At 44.0% G+C, this 15,626-nt stretch overlaps 2 protein-coding genes and 1 long non-coding RNA gene across 3 annotated transcripts; 2 read left to right on the top strand and 1 right to left on the bottom strand.

The window, feature by feature from the left end:
• Positions 1–755: 755 nt before the first annotated feature.
• On the top strand, positions 756–4,461 carry LOC108134662 (transmembrane protein 164). Its single transcript, XM_017255057.2, has 5 exons — positions 756–1,022; positions 2,394–2,798; positions 2,859–3,051; positions 3,108–3,208; positions 3,695–4,461. The coding sequence occupies exons 2-5, from the start codon at positions 2,463–2,465 to the stop codon at positions 4,076–4,078; spliced, it is 1,014 nt and encodes a 337-aa protein (XP_017110546.1). The 5' UTR covers positions 756–1,022; positions 2,394–2,462; the 3' UTR covers positions 4,079–4,461.
• LOC108134663 lies at positions 4,315–4,979 on the bottom strand. The gene is made up of 2 exons (XR_001773836.2): positions 4,890–4,979; positions 4,315–4,562 (listed from the first exon to the last, which is right to left on the bottom strand). It is a non-coding gene; the product is annotated as an uncharacterized LOC108134663 (long non-coding RNA).
• LOC108134660 (sterol regulatory element-binding protein cleavage-activating protein) lies at positions 4,764–13,646 on the top strand. The gene is made up of 7 exons (XM_017255055.2): positions 4,764–6,001; positions 7,705–8,085; positions 8,155–8,338; positions 10,013–12,299; positions 12,368–12,570; positions 12,637–12,991; positions 13,058–13,646. Exons 1-7 carry the CDS (start codon positions 5,712–5,714, stop codon positions 13,234–13,236), a joined length of 3,879 nt encoding a protein of 1,292 aa, XP_017110544.1. The 5' UTR covers positions 4,764–5,711; the 3' UTR covers positions 13,237–13,646.
• Positions 13,647–15,626: the final 1,980 nt, after the last annotated feature.

Genomic DNA, 15,626 nt, shown 5'->3' with positions numbered 1-15,626 from the left:
AATGTAGAGTTTTAATGCTCAATTATATGGAATTTTTTTAATTAGATGGATGGCGCTACACGGTTCTAATATAGCCCAAAGTGGACTGCTTTGATCAATCCCTCCATGGCATTGTCGGTGTGTTACATCACCAGGTTCTGTTAATTACAGTTCGGTTTTTTCGCTTGTCGGGAAAGGTAACAATATTCGTACGTGTATACAAAATAACTGACATTTACTAGGTTCGGTGAGCAAACCTTAAGCCAGTTCTCTTAGACTTCTAATAGTTAAACAAGTTACACATCAGGTAGCAAATTGTTAAAGTATGTAAGTTTCGTAAACTATAACAAGTTAATCAGTTAGTCGGGCTTGTATATCTTATCAATCGTTCCGGCCATATAGAATAATCAAAAAGACATGAATCAGTATTTAATATGATGTTATATATGGTTGACGGCATCAAGGTATTATCTTTTCTGGGTCACTCGCCCCCGCGACCATCGTCCACCGCTAATCCAATTTGCGACCGTCTGGCAGTCCAAATGCACATCCGTATGTATGTATGTATGTAGGTATGCAAACACATTTGCATGCACGAGTACTTGGCGTATGAATATCATATTGTTGCACCCCGGTACCATAATTTTTGGCGCCCAATTTACTAAAGAGCATGAGTGTCGGAGAGAGTCGGAGAGAGGCAAAGCTCGGGAACGACTGCGCGAAGAGAAAGAGGAGAAGGTGAAAGCTCGCACAAGGACAATGCGAGGCAACGGTACTCAAAGCCTCAGTCGCCCGCAGCCAGTCGCCCAGCAGAAACGTCGCGCTTTATTTCGCTTTCCGCCGTTGTTCTTCGCCCCACAATTTGCATGCTAAATGCAGATATGCAGGCGAAATGTGATTAAAAAAAAAGAAAAAGGAACAGAGAATGTGCGATAGCCGCTGTTTTCGCTGAACAGTGTCGAAAGTGCTGCGGTGATTCAAGGGGGAAAAGGAGACGAGCTTTTCACTAGACCACGTGGCAGTTCAAGGCGGAGGACCTCTAGGTAACGGGTGGAAAAATCGAATCGTCTGTCGCCAGACGGCTAAAGTAGGCAATTAGATCGACAAAAATTGTGTTTTACATATGTACATATCTCTGAGGAAATCGTCGAAAGGTTACGATTTTAATGCAGTGATAAATGAGCTAACGTTACCCTTGATGTTAGCACTTAAAACCTGTTAAATCAATACAAAAATTCTTTGGGTTAAAGGTTTCCAGTCTGAATTTACTTCCAATTAAAGTTATGTAAACAAAATTAAGTGTTTGCAAATGGGATATTTGACAAACGTTGCACTAGATTATTTGACTTTTCCAGCAACACTTCGATTACGAATGAGTAAAATTTAATCAATATTCCCCCTCCCTTTAATGGCTATATTTTGTTTGTTGTTATTAGTGAAAGTATATTACGATAACTGATGGACAAACATATTATTAATGCAAAAATAATATTACTTTGTTTAAATCAGGGTCTAAATGAGTCTCATTCTGCCGAAGTGTCCTTTTTGAATCAGAGCTTTTGGTCTCGCTTCCACTTGCTTGGGTTTAAACAAACAGTTTCCTTCCCCCGGGTTCTTGACAATGAAAAGCACAATGTCAGCGGCTGACCCTGCCTATTTTCCTTATAAAGGCCGGCACCTGTACCTTGTGAGCCAGTATTGTGGCCTGATCTGGCATTATTCATAGTCGTCATGCGGTCGAGCGCCAAAAAGTGTACTTCGAAATACGTGGCTGGCTAAAAATGGCTAATGTCTCGGCCTTCGGTTTCCGCTGTAGGTTTTTTGGCCCTTGGCAAATGGCCAATAGACAGCTGCGGCAACTGTCAACGCCGACATGATTTCTTATTCATTTATCTTACTTTTTGCCGGCAGGCCAGTGGCCATTTAGTTTGTTTGTAAAAACCTTCTCCAGTGCAAAATAGGACACGTTGCAGCTGCAATGCATTGTTCAACAAGAGTTGAACACCTTCCCATCGTGCGGCGATTCGCACGTGAATCAGAGCTCATGGATAGCGAAGAGTGATCTGTTCTTACTCAGACCATTCTTTAGTGTAAACAGTAGTGAGGTGTAATGAGATGGTCTTCAACAAACCAAAATAATATATATTTATTATTGAGAATTAGGTATCGTAGAAACATTGCTACTTAGGCCTTATCGTGATTCAATCAATATCAATACCAATCTTTTATTTAAAAATAGTTGCATATTTAGTTTGTAAATTTTTTATAAGCCAGGAGCTACTGTAAAAAGTTTTCTACAATTTCGAATACGGGGACACGCAACCAAGTTAATTTTTAATGAAAACCATAGGACAGGGGTTGAACCGGATCAATAAGCATTTCGTTCATAAATACTTAACTGCTCAATTTCTTAGCAACAATCAGTTTAAACAAACCAAAGACGTCGCCAAGCTATCGTCCTCGCCAATAAACACCGTCTAAAAATGGGATGGGACTGGGACTGGGCAGTCGGAGGCATCTCCGATGAGATTCCGAGAACGACGGGGCCAGAGTGCATCAACTACATGACAGACCGGCGGCGTTGGGTGGAGACCATACTGCTGTCCGCCCTCTTCATCTTCATAATGCATCGGTCTTGGCAACGCCTGGCGCCGATCAAACTGCCGCCGCTCCACGAGATCCAAAAGCCACACAGTCCCACGAGGCTGTGCCTCCTAATCGCCTTGTCCATGATTTTCGGCATCGAGATGGGCTTTAAGCTCACCGGACAGTCTATGATTTTCGCACTTAATCCTTGTCACGTGCAGTCCTGTCTGCAGGTTGGAGAATTAGCAAAGCGGTTTGCCTACAGCAATTGACATTACATATGATTTTTGCAGATCTATCTTCTGGCCGCCAAGCCCACGAAGACGACGACAGCGCTCTATCGGATACAGATGAGCAACCTTAACGGTCCCTTCCTCGCCTTCGTCTTCCCCGAGGTGGAGGGACGCACGTATGCCTTCGAGCAGGCCACTTACTGGATTCAGCACGCCCTGCTCTATATAATCCCGATTTACTTACTTCGGAGCGGTAGTTACGAGACGCTAATTGTACGGTCTGGAACTAACTCTTTATTTATATTCCAGGAGCGTACACTGTCGAGGACCTCAGCGAATTCCACTGGTCCCACATAGGGACAGCCTTCATGCTGTTTTACCACTTTTTCCTGCTTTCACCGCTATCCATAGTAAGTGATTTAGCCAAATTAATTCATTCAAAGTTAGATTATTTTGTTGTTTTCATTGTGAATTTTATTTTAATTGATGGTTTACCCAATGAAACGATATTATAGCTGTCAAGGGTACATTTCACATTATTTTCTAAATATGATATAATTCGAGTAACTTTTGCCTTAAACTTATTCCTCTTTATTCTTAGCCTATTATTTATTCTACGACCTGGGCAAAAAGAAATATTAAATATTTTTATTTGTAAATAACATAAAGATGTTAGGAAACTTATTGGTTTTCTTGGTAGATTTTTTTCCAATTAATAACACTGAAGTGTTTGCCATTGTCAGTATAATTTTTCTAGAGACTTAATCGCATTTGATTATGGCAATTTAAGATATTTAAGCTTAACCACAATTGTGCTGAAACTCTTTTCGAATTTTAAAAAATTTGTATTTTTTGTTTTGCATTTCCAAATAATTATGTATTTCCCTTCGCCGCAGTTCACTGGCATCAATCTGGACCATATGCTCTGTGCGGCGGTGTCGGATCCGTTCCAGGGCCCAAACTACCGGCTGTGCGCCTGCTGCCACCAGATGCTGCTCTGTCCGCTGCTGAGTAAGGGAACAGTGCTGCTGTTCGGCCGGCGGAGTAAGAGCAACCCCGGCCAAAACGGATCGGGTGGTATGCCGGAGTCTAGAAGCGAGGCGGCACAGTACCACCAACAACTGACTACAGCTGAATATGCTGCACAGGGGGAGGCACTGATGCGGCACCGATTTAGCGCCCAGGAGGCGGCGGAGGAACAACATCAGCATCAGCAAGACGCCGCCGAGATGGCCTCCCTTTCGGCAGAGTACACTATGCCCACAACCAAGATCGACTAGTACAGGAGCGGCAAGGGGCCTAGAAACGCCTACTGCGTCTATTATGGCTGTCAATTCACGAACCACGTAGGGCAACTTTGGTCCCTGTTTTTCAGATAGCCACGTATCCCGATACCGATATACTGTGAGAACTGACAGCGGAATGTGTTGAACAAAGGACGTGTAGATAATAACAATTAAGGCTAATTTTCATGCTCATCGAGGTTATACTTCTAAACAAAACAACAACAAAAAAAAACACTACTTAAAGTTATATATTTGTTCAATAGAAACCAATTCTTATTTTGATGGCAAATCAAAAGTTACCACACTGCAAAGATTAACTATAGTGTACATTTCTTAAATTGTAAGTCCATAGCGAACAAATAAATTTAAAATTCAAATTTAGCGCCAAGGGCTGGGCAACTTTGTAAGTTGGCGGTAGGTCCGGCAGCACTGACAAAGTGAGCTGTGAACTGTGAACCAATCAACCATTTATCCGTAGCTGTGAAAAGTCAATAATAAAAGTTTGATATAATTATCCGCTTTTAACCGTTTTATTTGCACTTTCAAACAACGTGCAGATGTTTTCTTTAAAAAGTAGCAAAGAAAAAAAATGTGACCGTTAACCCGCTGACTCAGCTGTTCAATGTTTTGGTTCGGCTGCGAACTAGTTCGCTCCGCTGACTCACGACGAGCGAGCATTTTGTTCTAACGTGAGTAACGACGCGGCGCAGCGTTTTTGCTGTTTGGCGAAAAAAAAAACGTGCTTAATGCAAAGTTTCCTTTCAAAACCGTTCGAAGGACTCGTCCGAACGCGTTTACCTTGTACCTGTGCTGTGGTTGGCCATCCTGCAATTGCCCAGATCGGTTTCCTAGTGCACTGCACTCGAATACGACACATCCGCCCAGAAAAGTGCCCCCAGTGATTTGTTCGTTTCTTGGGACTTGGCAAATGTTAATCTGATAACAATAAGCGGCGGCGGTGCCTTAATTTCAATTAAATAAATCGAGAGCGGCGGCAGCGACGTTAACGTCGCAGGTTTTTATAAGAATAACCCGTATGCTTGGACGCGTGTGTGTTTGTGAGTGTGTGAGTGAGCGCTGAAGATGCGCGAAAACGTCAATTAATTGCAGCAGCAACAACAACCGCACGGCGCAAATAACGTGGGGCCAAAAGGTGCGAATGAAGCGCAAGAAAAAGAAAAATCAATAGGAATAGAATGCAAATCGCCGGGGAACATGTATCGATATACATATAGTCCAAGCCCAGATCGAAGCCAAAAACTACCGCCAGCAGCAGGAGCAGAAGCCAGCGAGTCGACGCTATTAATAAACATAAATAATATCGCAATAATATCGGGGCGGCCGCTGCGTCGCCTACGCAGATGATGCGTTGCAAACGCCAAGTTGCGTAATTGCCGAATCCGATTCCGAATCCGAGTCCGCGCAAAAACAAGAACAACAACCACAACAACAACAACAACAACAACCAAAACCAACTAACAACTCGTATTTCGCCGCTAAAAACGTTAGAACAAAGTTCGTGGCCAGAGTCTCATCTCTAACGTGTGTGTGTCCGTGTGACCGTCTCTGTGCGCGCGTGTGTGTGTGTTTACTCCGGTGTAAGTGTCAGTTCTTTGCCAACAACAACATGGCCGCCGCAACAGATGGCTCTGCCAGGGCGGCCGCAGCAGCGGCGTCGACGTCGCCGCGAACAGCAGCCTCGGCAGCATCGAACGGGAGCGGTCTGACCGGCAAACCGCCCGGATCCGCCCCCTCATCATCGGCAGCGACGGGAGCAGCGGGGGCGGGATCGGGCACAGCCTCATCCGCCGGACTTCCCGCCTCCGTCTCGCACTTCTACTACAAGCACGGCCTCTTCCTGTCCAGCTACCCGACGTGCGCCTCCAGCATCGCCTTCATGGCGATTCTGCTCTCGTGGTCAGTGCCAAAAATGTGCAATCACAATCACAGCAAGATTGTATTTATCCAGGGGAGGATTAAAAGTGATTGAAGGGGAACTCTTTAAATAACGAAATAAATTTAAAACCGATTTTCCAAAGTTATATTATGTTCTTATATTGGGTTATATTATATTGCTGTTCCGGAAAAATGTACTTTCTTAACTTTTTCTTTCAGTCCCAGATTCCTTCAGGACCTAAATTGCAAATATTTGTTGTAATTTCGGGACACTCAAATGTATTCTTTAGGTTTTAGCTTTTAATCGGACACAGCCAAAAACTTGAGGAAACTCTTCAAGTTTCTAAAATGGGTCTAATTTATTAAAAAAAAACCCCGTTCCGCAAGATTTTAAAAATCTAAAAAAATACTTCTTTTTCAAAAAAAAAAACTTTGACCAAACATTACACTATTTTTTATAATTTTTTGTATAAAACAAAATCTTTATCTTTTTAATATACGAAATGGTTATGCTTCCACTTAAGATTTAAAAAGGGTTTTTTCTACAAAAAACTTTTGCTTAAGTATTTCTGAGGTGTTATTTTTAAGGGGTTGAAAAATTGCTCAGAGAGCTTTAAACCCTAATTGCTATTTTCTCATCGATCAGTATTGCGTGACTTAAAATTACTAGCAGGCCAATTGCTTTCAAAAGCCGATACACTATAAACTAAGCTCTCTAGTCAAAATGAAATGAATAAATATTGAAATATAAACTTCCTTAATCCAATCAGCAACAAAAAAATAAACAGGAATAAGTTACTCTCCTCGTTGATTAATTGCACTTGCAGTTTGATATTGCCATTGATTATCAGTGAAATTTGTTGAACCTCTCGCGCTGGGCGTTCGAAGTACGTCAATACACACATGCTATGTATACCGATCTGTGGAATTGTATAATTTTGAGATGTTGTAGATAAAGACATAAGCTTTGAGGAGCCCGCTAAATCAATTGTAAAATTTAAAACATATCAACGTACTGTATATTATATGTGTTATCTTATGTGCGTTGAACATAAAGTAAATGTTTTAATTGTGCTTCCGATTTTCAATAAACAATGTATAAACTATATGGAAACATTTCACATTCTCTGTTTAATAAAATTCCACACAATTAAAAAAAAAAGGTTGAATCATTTTAACTACTTTGCTTGTCAAAGCATTAAGACAAATCCGAAACGAACTCATTACTTCCGTCGTATCTTCTACTTCATTGCTCATAAGCAATTATGTAGAATCCATTAATGTGATTTTCATGATAAGTTTTACGATAACGTATACGACTTGAGTTGTCAACCGGCGCCTGTAAGCGGGATTCGAAAACCGATGCTGGCCTTATCGAAAACGCTTTTTGTTTTTTTCGGTAGCTGCATGGCCAGTGTTTTGGCACCTCTCCTCAGCTATCAGCGCCCTTATCACTGGAGAGCGACGTGGTCAGCGCCGTTCACCGGCTTGCCGCTGTTGTCTTGGGCCTTGGGCTTGGGCCTTGGGCTTGGGCCTTGGGCCCATGCAAACGCCCAATGGCCCGCTGACCTTGAATACTCTAAACGCTATTTACTGATAGGTGATGATGGCTACGAAGCACTTCCACACGCAATCGCTTAAGCCACGCGTCGATCTTAAAATAGAAAATTAAGCGAATTAGCCGAGCACTTCCATTAACGACGCTCTCTCCCGTTTTCCCGCAGCTATCCGTTAATCAACATACCGTTGCCCGGGACAATACCCACCAAGATTGTGCTGCCCTACGAGGCTGGTCTTGGTTCTCTGACAACGTACCATCACAATGGCTCCACGATTCCGCTGCAGTCGCCGCCTGCCGCCGGCGAACCTCCGCCCGGCGCCGGACCCGCTCAGGCTCTCAACGGCAGTGCCACGGACCGCAGCCCGCCTCCCCTGCTGCCGTGGGCGCAGAGTAGCCCCGCCTTCTTCTACGTCCAGCAGATAACGCTCCGAGCAAGCGTGCTCCCGTGGACCGAGGGCATGCAGCTGATGGATGCATTTCGTGCGCCGCTCTACGAAGTTTTTAAATTGCTCGAAATTGTGCGCAATCATCAGAGCAGCGAAAAGTGAGTAGCTCGAAGCGGAGTACACCCTTTCTGTGGAGTAAGTTAATGGACTTGTTTGTTTGCAAACAGCCAGCGCACCCTGGAGCACAACTGTTTGCATGTGGAGAACGTGAAGAGGGGAACCCACGGACAGCTGGACCAGATCTTTCCCGAGTACGGCTGCCTGCTGCTCTCGCCGGCAAACCTTTGGACGCAGAATGCTCAGAACTTCACCCGGGACACGAACATCCTGAACACTATATTTCAGTATCATGTAAGTAAATTAACCCCTAACCCCTTACTAGTATGTACTTAGTGAGAATTAGACAACTTAACACCATAGTGCACTTTTATCGGAGTTGGCTAGTATATTTTCCCTGACCCCCACTCAAATTCCATGCATATAAACTGTGCTTAGGGAAAATTAGTTAGCTTTACCTTTGCACCGGCACCGGAATGGGTAGGGTTGAAATAACCACCAGCTGGTCGCTTTTCGATTGAAGTGCCTGATTAGGCATAGGCTCTAGGGCATAACCCATATGTGTACGTCATCGCCAGCGGGCTTCACCCAACATTACCACCAGTCTGTACATATTTTAGCACACTCTGTTGAAATCGAGAAGGGTGTTGCAGTCTAGACTGCGGGCAAGCTAGACCTTTGGTCTTTTAAATGCATGCATTTGGATGTGCACTATAGGGTTGTCTAGGCGATTGGTTTCGAGCTAATGAAAGGCACACACGCTGCGTAATAGCTCTCCACGCTAAGTGCTCGCTGACGAGCGTTCAGATTCAGATACCGCATATATCGCTTCGATCTAGTGAGAGTGATTCACACTTGACACGATTTGCTTCAACGGTTACTTCAATGAGCTCTGTACACAAGCAGATAAATGTGAATGAATGTTAGTATTTTTAAATAGAGATTTAAAACTTGCAAATAAAAATTTTAAGAACCTGATGTCCCCAAATTTGTGTTCGGTGTGCAATCATACAACAAACATGTTTACTGCGGAAAGTTTTTTATTGAACATTTTAGGTACTCGTCAAATAAAGTGATTTCGGGGTTATGATAATGGTCAAGTTCAAGGAAATTGGTCTATGTTAAATCGGGGAAATACTTAAAGGCTCAGATAAACACAACTATCTGACAAAAAATTTTTGCTAAAACCCTCATTTATATCAGGGTGGGAAGTATTGATAAAATTGTGGAGTAAAAGAACAATCTATTGGAAGCATATATTGGGAGTTCTGCTGATAAGCGCTTTGATAATTTACTGGCAAATCAGATCGATTAATTCGAGCTGGAAATTCTCACAAGTGTCGATTACTGGTGATGAATCATTCTAAATCGAAAAATTATTAAAAACGCTTTTATTTATTTGGCTCTAAACAAAAAAGGAACACACCCCTTGAAATGTTGAGTGCATTGTTATCAATAGCGCATATGTTTATTATTATACCCATTACCTCGAGACTAAAATGGTTTAATGAATTCGTTGAGAAGTATGTAACAGGTAAAAGAAAGCATTTCCAACTCTGTAAAGTATTTGTATTCCTGATTAGAATCAACACTATAGAAAGTATTGAGAGTTTACCCACAAATGTAAATCTAATCTAATTCGTTTGAGTTAAGCTAGAGAAAGGTCATTGGGTGGTATACATATATATTAATTTGGTCATTATCTATCGACTTATCCTTCCTTTTTAAAATCAAACAAATATTTAAGAAGTTATTACAAAATAAGGTTCAAACGGCCAGCCCATGCCTCACCCATTAAAATACTTAGTAATTTAAATTTTGAAACTGGTAAACAGAGTATCGGCTATCTGATAGTCAACTATATCGCTCCCTTTTGTTATTATCTATAGAAAAATATATAGTGATTGCTTGCTGGCGTTTGAGTTAAAAGTTACTTCATTTTATTGTATAAATCCCGCCTATTTTCAGAACCTGCAAAAATCAAAGGTTTCCGCCGCGGAAATGCTCTTTGGCCTGCCCATGCAGGACACGGGTTTCAAGCGGTACCCGCTTCGGGCTCGTTCGCGGATCATCCAGTATGCCCTGACATTGGTCCTCAAGCACAACGACGTGGAGTATCTGGAGACGCTCAAGGAGAAGCTGCAGCGGCACTACCCGCCGCTGCCACCACTGGCCACGTCGACGGGTGTGCCAGTCGAGGAGCCATCGACGGTCACGTACATATTCTACCCGGGAGAGTACAGGATGTGGGAGCTGGTGCCCTACACGGTGGCCTTCATGCTGGTGTTTGCCTACGTCTACTTCTCAGTCCGGAAAATCGACGTCTTTCGCTCCCGCTTCCTGCTGGCCCTGTGCAGCGTAATCACCACGGCCGGAAGCCTGGCCATGTCGCTTGGCTTGTGCTTCTTTTTCGGCCTGACCATCTCACTGCAGTCCAAGGACATATTCCCGTACCTGGTGATCCTGGTGGGACTGGAAAACAGTTTGGTTATCACAAAGAGCGTGGTGTCCATGGACGAGACGTTCGACGTGAAGATCCGCGTGGCACAGGCTCTGAGCAAAGAGGGTTGGCACATTTCCAAGACGCTGCTGACGGAGATCACCATTCTGACCATTGGCTTGGCCACGTTCGTGCCCGTCATCCAGGAGTTTTGCATCTTCGCCATAGTCGGCCTGCTGTCGGACTTCATGCTGCAGATGCTGCTCTTCTCCACCATCCTGGCCATGAACATCAAGCGGGCCGAGTACACGACGGAGGCCAAGCACCTACCCAAGATGCTGCTGAGCTGCACCCAGGGAGCTGGTCGCCAGGATTTCCGTTTTTTTGGCGCCTCGCCGACGATGCCGCCCTTCGTGCCCGGCACCTTTCAGCGCTCGCAGTCGCATCCGAAGCTCTGCTTTGCCGATGCCGCCTCTGTCAGCGAACGGACGAGCTTGGTGAACGGCCACCAGCCGCAGGAGCAGCGAATACCCAAGCGCATCAAGATTGTGAACTTTTGGGCGCGCACCCGCTTCTTTCAGCGGGCCTTTATGATCTGGATGATTGTGTGGATCTGCTCCATTGTGTACAACTCGGGTTGCCTGGAGCAGCTGTTCAGCATGCAGAGCAACGGCACGATGACAGCGACCCTTGAACTGCAACGGCGATTGCAGGCGGGCCGTGGTGCCGTCAGCAGCTTTTTCGAGGGATGGCAGGCCGGCGGACAGCAGCCGCCTGCGACGAGTGCTCCCAGCAGCAGCGGCTTTTCCACACCCCTACAGGCGCCACTCTCGAAGGACATTAACGAGACGGCCGAGGAAATGCTGCGCCTTCGCTACCCCAACTTTGACCTCAACTATTTCCTCTCGAACTTTCACTGGTCCACGATCATGAAGCAATACAATGTCTCACTGAGCGGCCACTATGTGACCCTGCTGCCCACCATTCGGCTGAGCCATGCCATCACACCGGAACTGGCCGCCCTGCTGCGCAATCCGCAGGAGCAACTGCAACAGAACTTTCAGTGGAAGGCCTTGGCCGCCGCCCTCGATCCGCTGGACTTCAACGACGACGATGTGCGCCGCGAGTCGCCGATGGTTATGGCCGGCGGCATGCCGCTGGTCCCCAAGAGCCCCATGGAAATATTCTTCGCCATCCTTTTGTGCTGCATCAGCATCTTTGTGCTGTGCTACACCATGGTGGTGTTCTACCGCTGCATCTGTACGAGGAACTATGCGGAGTGGCGTTCCAGCTGGCACGAATCGGAGGCACCGTACAAGCAGACCGAGCAGATCCTCGAGGGTGTGCCCACACAGATCGCCGGCCATAAGCACCGCATCGAGTGCCTGGTCTCCGATGGGGCCTACATCATCAGCTGCTGCTTGAAGGGCCAGATTCGTGTGTGGGACGCACGCAGCGGCGAGCAGCTGACCAGCATCGCCCGCTCCGACATCCAGATCTCTCAGCCGCGACCGGATGGACAGACGCTGGTGCGCAAGTTGCCCGTCTCACCGGTTTGGTGTCTGGACTACTTTGACAATCTCATCGCCGTGGGCTGCGCCAATGGGCGCGTTGAGCTGTGGGAATCACCGGCCGGCTTGCTGAAGTGTGCGTACCAGGAGGACGCCAAACGGAACCAGGGTATAACCCACATCCACTTGAACGGCGATCGGGTGATTGTGGCCCGTCTGAACGGGCGATTGGATTTCTACCGTTTGGAGACGTATTACAAGGGAAAGCAGATCGACTGGAGTTTTACCTCGGCCTACAGACGCAGTAGGTCTTCCCGAATGATCTCTTTAAGTGAGTCTTATGAATGACGAGTTTCCCCCCCCCCTTTTCAGCTCATGTCCGAACGGGATCCACTGGCAGTCTGGGGCTGATAATGCAGCAGCAGCGCTGCCAGCAGGATGCCGCCCAGAAGACCACCAAGGAGGAGATGAAAATCACGCTGGAGGGCGTGCGGCTGGCCCATCAGCAGCCCATCACCTGCATGCAGGTGGTCAACGACATGGTCTTCACCGGCAGTCAGGACCACACTCTCAAGGTAAGTGCGAATCTAAGTGCATTGAATCTATTTCTCTAACTCTGACTGGTTTCTGGTTCCCAAAAGGTGTATTGTCTAAACAAAGCCGATGTGGAGTATACTCTGCATGGACACTGCGGGCCCGTGACCTGCCTGTTTGTGGACCGCTGGCAACCGGGCACCGGGGGCTCTGGATCCCAGGATGGCCTGCTCTGCGTTTGGGATCTGTTCACGGGTGCGTGCATGTACAACATCCAGGCGCACGATGGCGCCGTCAGCTGCCTGGCCTGCGCACCCAGCTATGTGATCTCGCTGGGCACGGACGAGCGGATATGCGTGTGGGAGCGATTTCAGGGCAACTTGCTGACCACCTTTAACATCTCCAACGCGTATTCGAGTCTGCTGATGCTAACACCGTCCCTGCTGGTAACCAGCAAAATGGGTAAGACCTTCTCTTGTCGGCCGCCTTGATCGAACTGTTATTAATCCAATTTTTATAATATTACAGGGTCCCTTATCGTGTGGGATGTGCGCACTGGACAGCCAGCCCGCGAAGTCAAGCTGGACTTTGCCAATCTGCAGCTGTGCCCCAAAACTATGATGCTTGCCTGCGACTCGGTGGTCTGCGACTACGGAAATGAGATCCGCGTCGTTCGGTTTCCCATCGTGGCTGACAAGTGCCACTGAAGCGCAGGACGAGATGAAATTACCTTTGCCCGCTAGCCCCTAGGCATAAGTTGACTCTCGGCTCTCAATCGCCTCGAAGCCATTGACGCATTCACTAATTTATACTTTGTTAGGGCTCGCAGGATTTTACTTTCTAACAGTAGAAGTGTGCGTAACGCTTCGCTAGGATTTAGTTGTAATTTTCGGACACTGAGTGTTACAGCCGCTGGCTGAAACTTCGCTAGGCTAAGGAACTAAACTAAATGAAAAGGAAAGATAAGAAAAGAATATACACACATATATTTTCGCGTAACTATATTAACTACATAGTGTCTTAAAGCGCCTCAGCATAACATAAAATGACTAAATGTTAAATTAAATACTATATTTATTAGAATCACCTACGCTTAATTTTCTATATGAAAAGTAAAACTTACAAAAAAAAAAAAAATTCGCTGTCGGATGTTTTTTATTCATTTCTTCGCTGTGTCTTGGGGAGAAGAACAATCGTGGACTGAAAATACTTATGCGCCGAAAAGTATGAATCTTAATAAAATGTTTAAATTTTAATAGGAAGATCAATTTTTAAATATTTTATTTTTAAAATAATAAGTTGTATTACAAGTGTTTTAAAGTATTTATGTTTGGCCGTAAGACATTTGGAGCTAATCACCTTAAGTTTTATTCAATCGTACCGATCTTAATTTAAGCCAAAAAACCTAAATGGCAGTCGTCAGAAATTGAAGTTAACATTTACGTTACATTTGCTAATAAAAATTGTAATTTAAATGTTGACGAAGAAAAAAGATTATACCTTGAGGTGCTAAGCAAATGCAAGGATTTATCCAAGGTAGAATTACTTGTATAGCTATGAACCTCAAATATTTTTCTAAAGTGCACAGAGCAAATTTGAGATTAGAATGCGTGATTGTTTTGGAAAAACGCAATAGTCTCAGGTCAATATGTTAAATTTCGATTTTTTTTTATAATTTGTTGGATTCAGCACTTAATTATTACTATAGAATGTTTATGTCCCTAGATATTTAATCAAAATTGGTTGCATATATCCTATAGCAGCTTTATATCTGTCATACTAACTATATGGTTCTATTCCGTTTTTCGCGCAAAGTAATAGATAGATTAAATGTTTATATGTACACTGATAATGTTTCAAACATTGCCAAAGCTATATCCTATAGCTTCCATAGGAACAATCGGGTATAATTGGGTTGATTTCGAATTATTTTGCTTATTTGCATTTCGGATTCATTTCTTGACTGCAAGGGAAGTTAAACCATCAGATTGTCGAAATAAGCTTCAGTTCCATTTTAATTCATTTATTTATTTTTTATTTAACAATATGGACAACAAAATGAAATACTGGTAAAAATGTAACAGAAGGATTACTCATTCGCCATGATGGTTGCATGGGCAAACATGTGAGCATGGTGCAAAAGTTTATGTTACCCCAGCTAACGAATTTCATTAAATAATGATCAATGGTCGAAAAAATCAGCATCTTAAAATAGCCGAAAATACCATTAAACACCAGAATTTCTTACAAATTGGATTTTTGCAGATTACTATCTAATGTTTAAAAGCATTTGCAAAGTAAGCTGGTAAGTTGAATGGCCAAAGAGAGTTAATGTTGGAACGCAAGTTAAGAGCAGTGTCTCTTTCACATATTTAAGAGAACAGTGTTTTGTTTTATTTTTAACAGCTGATTTTGTTTCTTTTTGTTTTCGTTAAATATGATTCTTGGAATTTGTTGCTCTTTGTCAACAAAAGAAAGCGGCAGCGATGAATAAGACAACAAAATACATACGTATAATTAAGCAACCCTTTATGCAAACAAAAGTGCAGTCGGATGAATACCAGTAACTTTCACATGTTCATCTGAGTAGTAGATACTCTTAAGGGGAATCTTGAAGATAAAAAAAGAGCTTCCGCTACAGGTGTTGTTAAAGTAAACGAGGTTGTTTGGCCTGTTTATAACAGGAAAGATCATTTGCCATTAAAAGTTCAGCAATTGAAAAAGTTTGAGCGTAGAATGAGTAAGTGTGTGAGCGGGGGTATACCCGGAGATACTATCTAAGCAGGAAAAAAGAGAGAGACCCATGGCGAGCTCTGGTTATCAGCCGTCTCGGAGATAACACATACAACGGTGTGCTATTAGCACCGTGCACAGTGGGTCAAATTGTCTTTCTCTTGGCAAAGGTTCAATCAATAATATATATTATGATATATTTAGGCTTGGGAACCAATTAACTAACACGTTTGCACCACGTCTACATGTTTGGCCATACAACCAACATGGCGTATAAGTAATACATTTTATTTTGAAAATTTTATTAGGCATATTTATTTTAATTATTAAAGTATCTGTTATTTGAAATATTTTTATGTAGATT

Source organism: Drosophila elegans, unplaced genomic scaffold (assembly GCF_018152505.1).
Source record: "Drosophila elegans isolate 14027-0461.03 unplaced genomic scaffold, ASM1815250v1 contig_520, whole genome shotgun sequence".
NCBI lineage: Eukaryota > Metazoa > Arthropoda > Insecta > Diptera > Drosophilidae > Drosophila > Drosophila elegans.
Note: the sequence above shows the minus strand (reverse complement) of the source record. Positions and strands in the feature narration are given on the sequence as shown.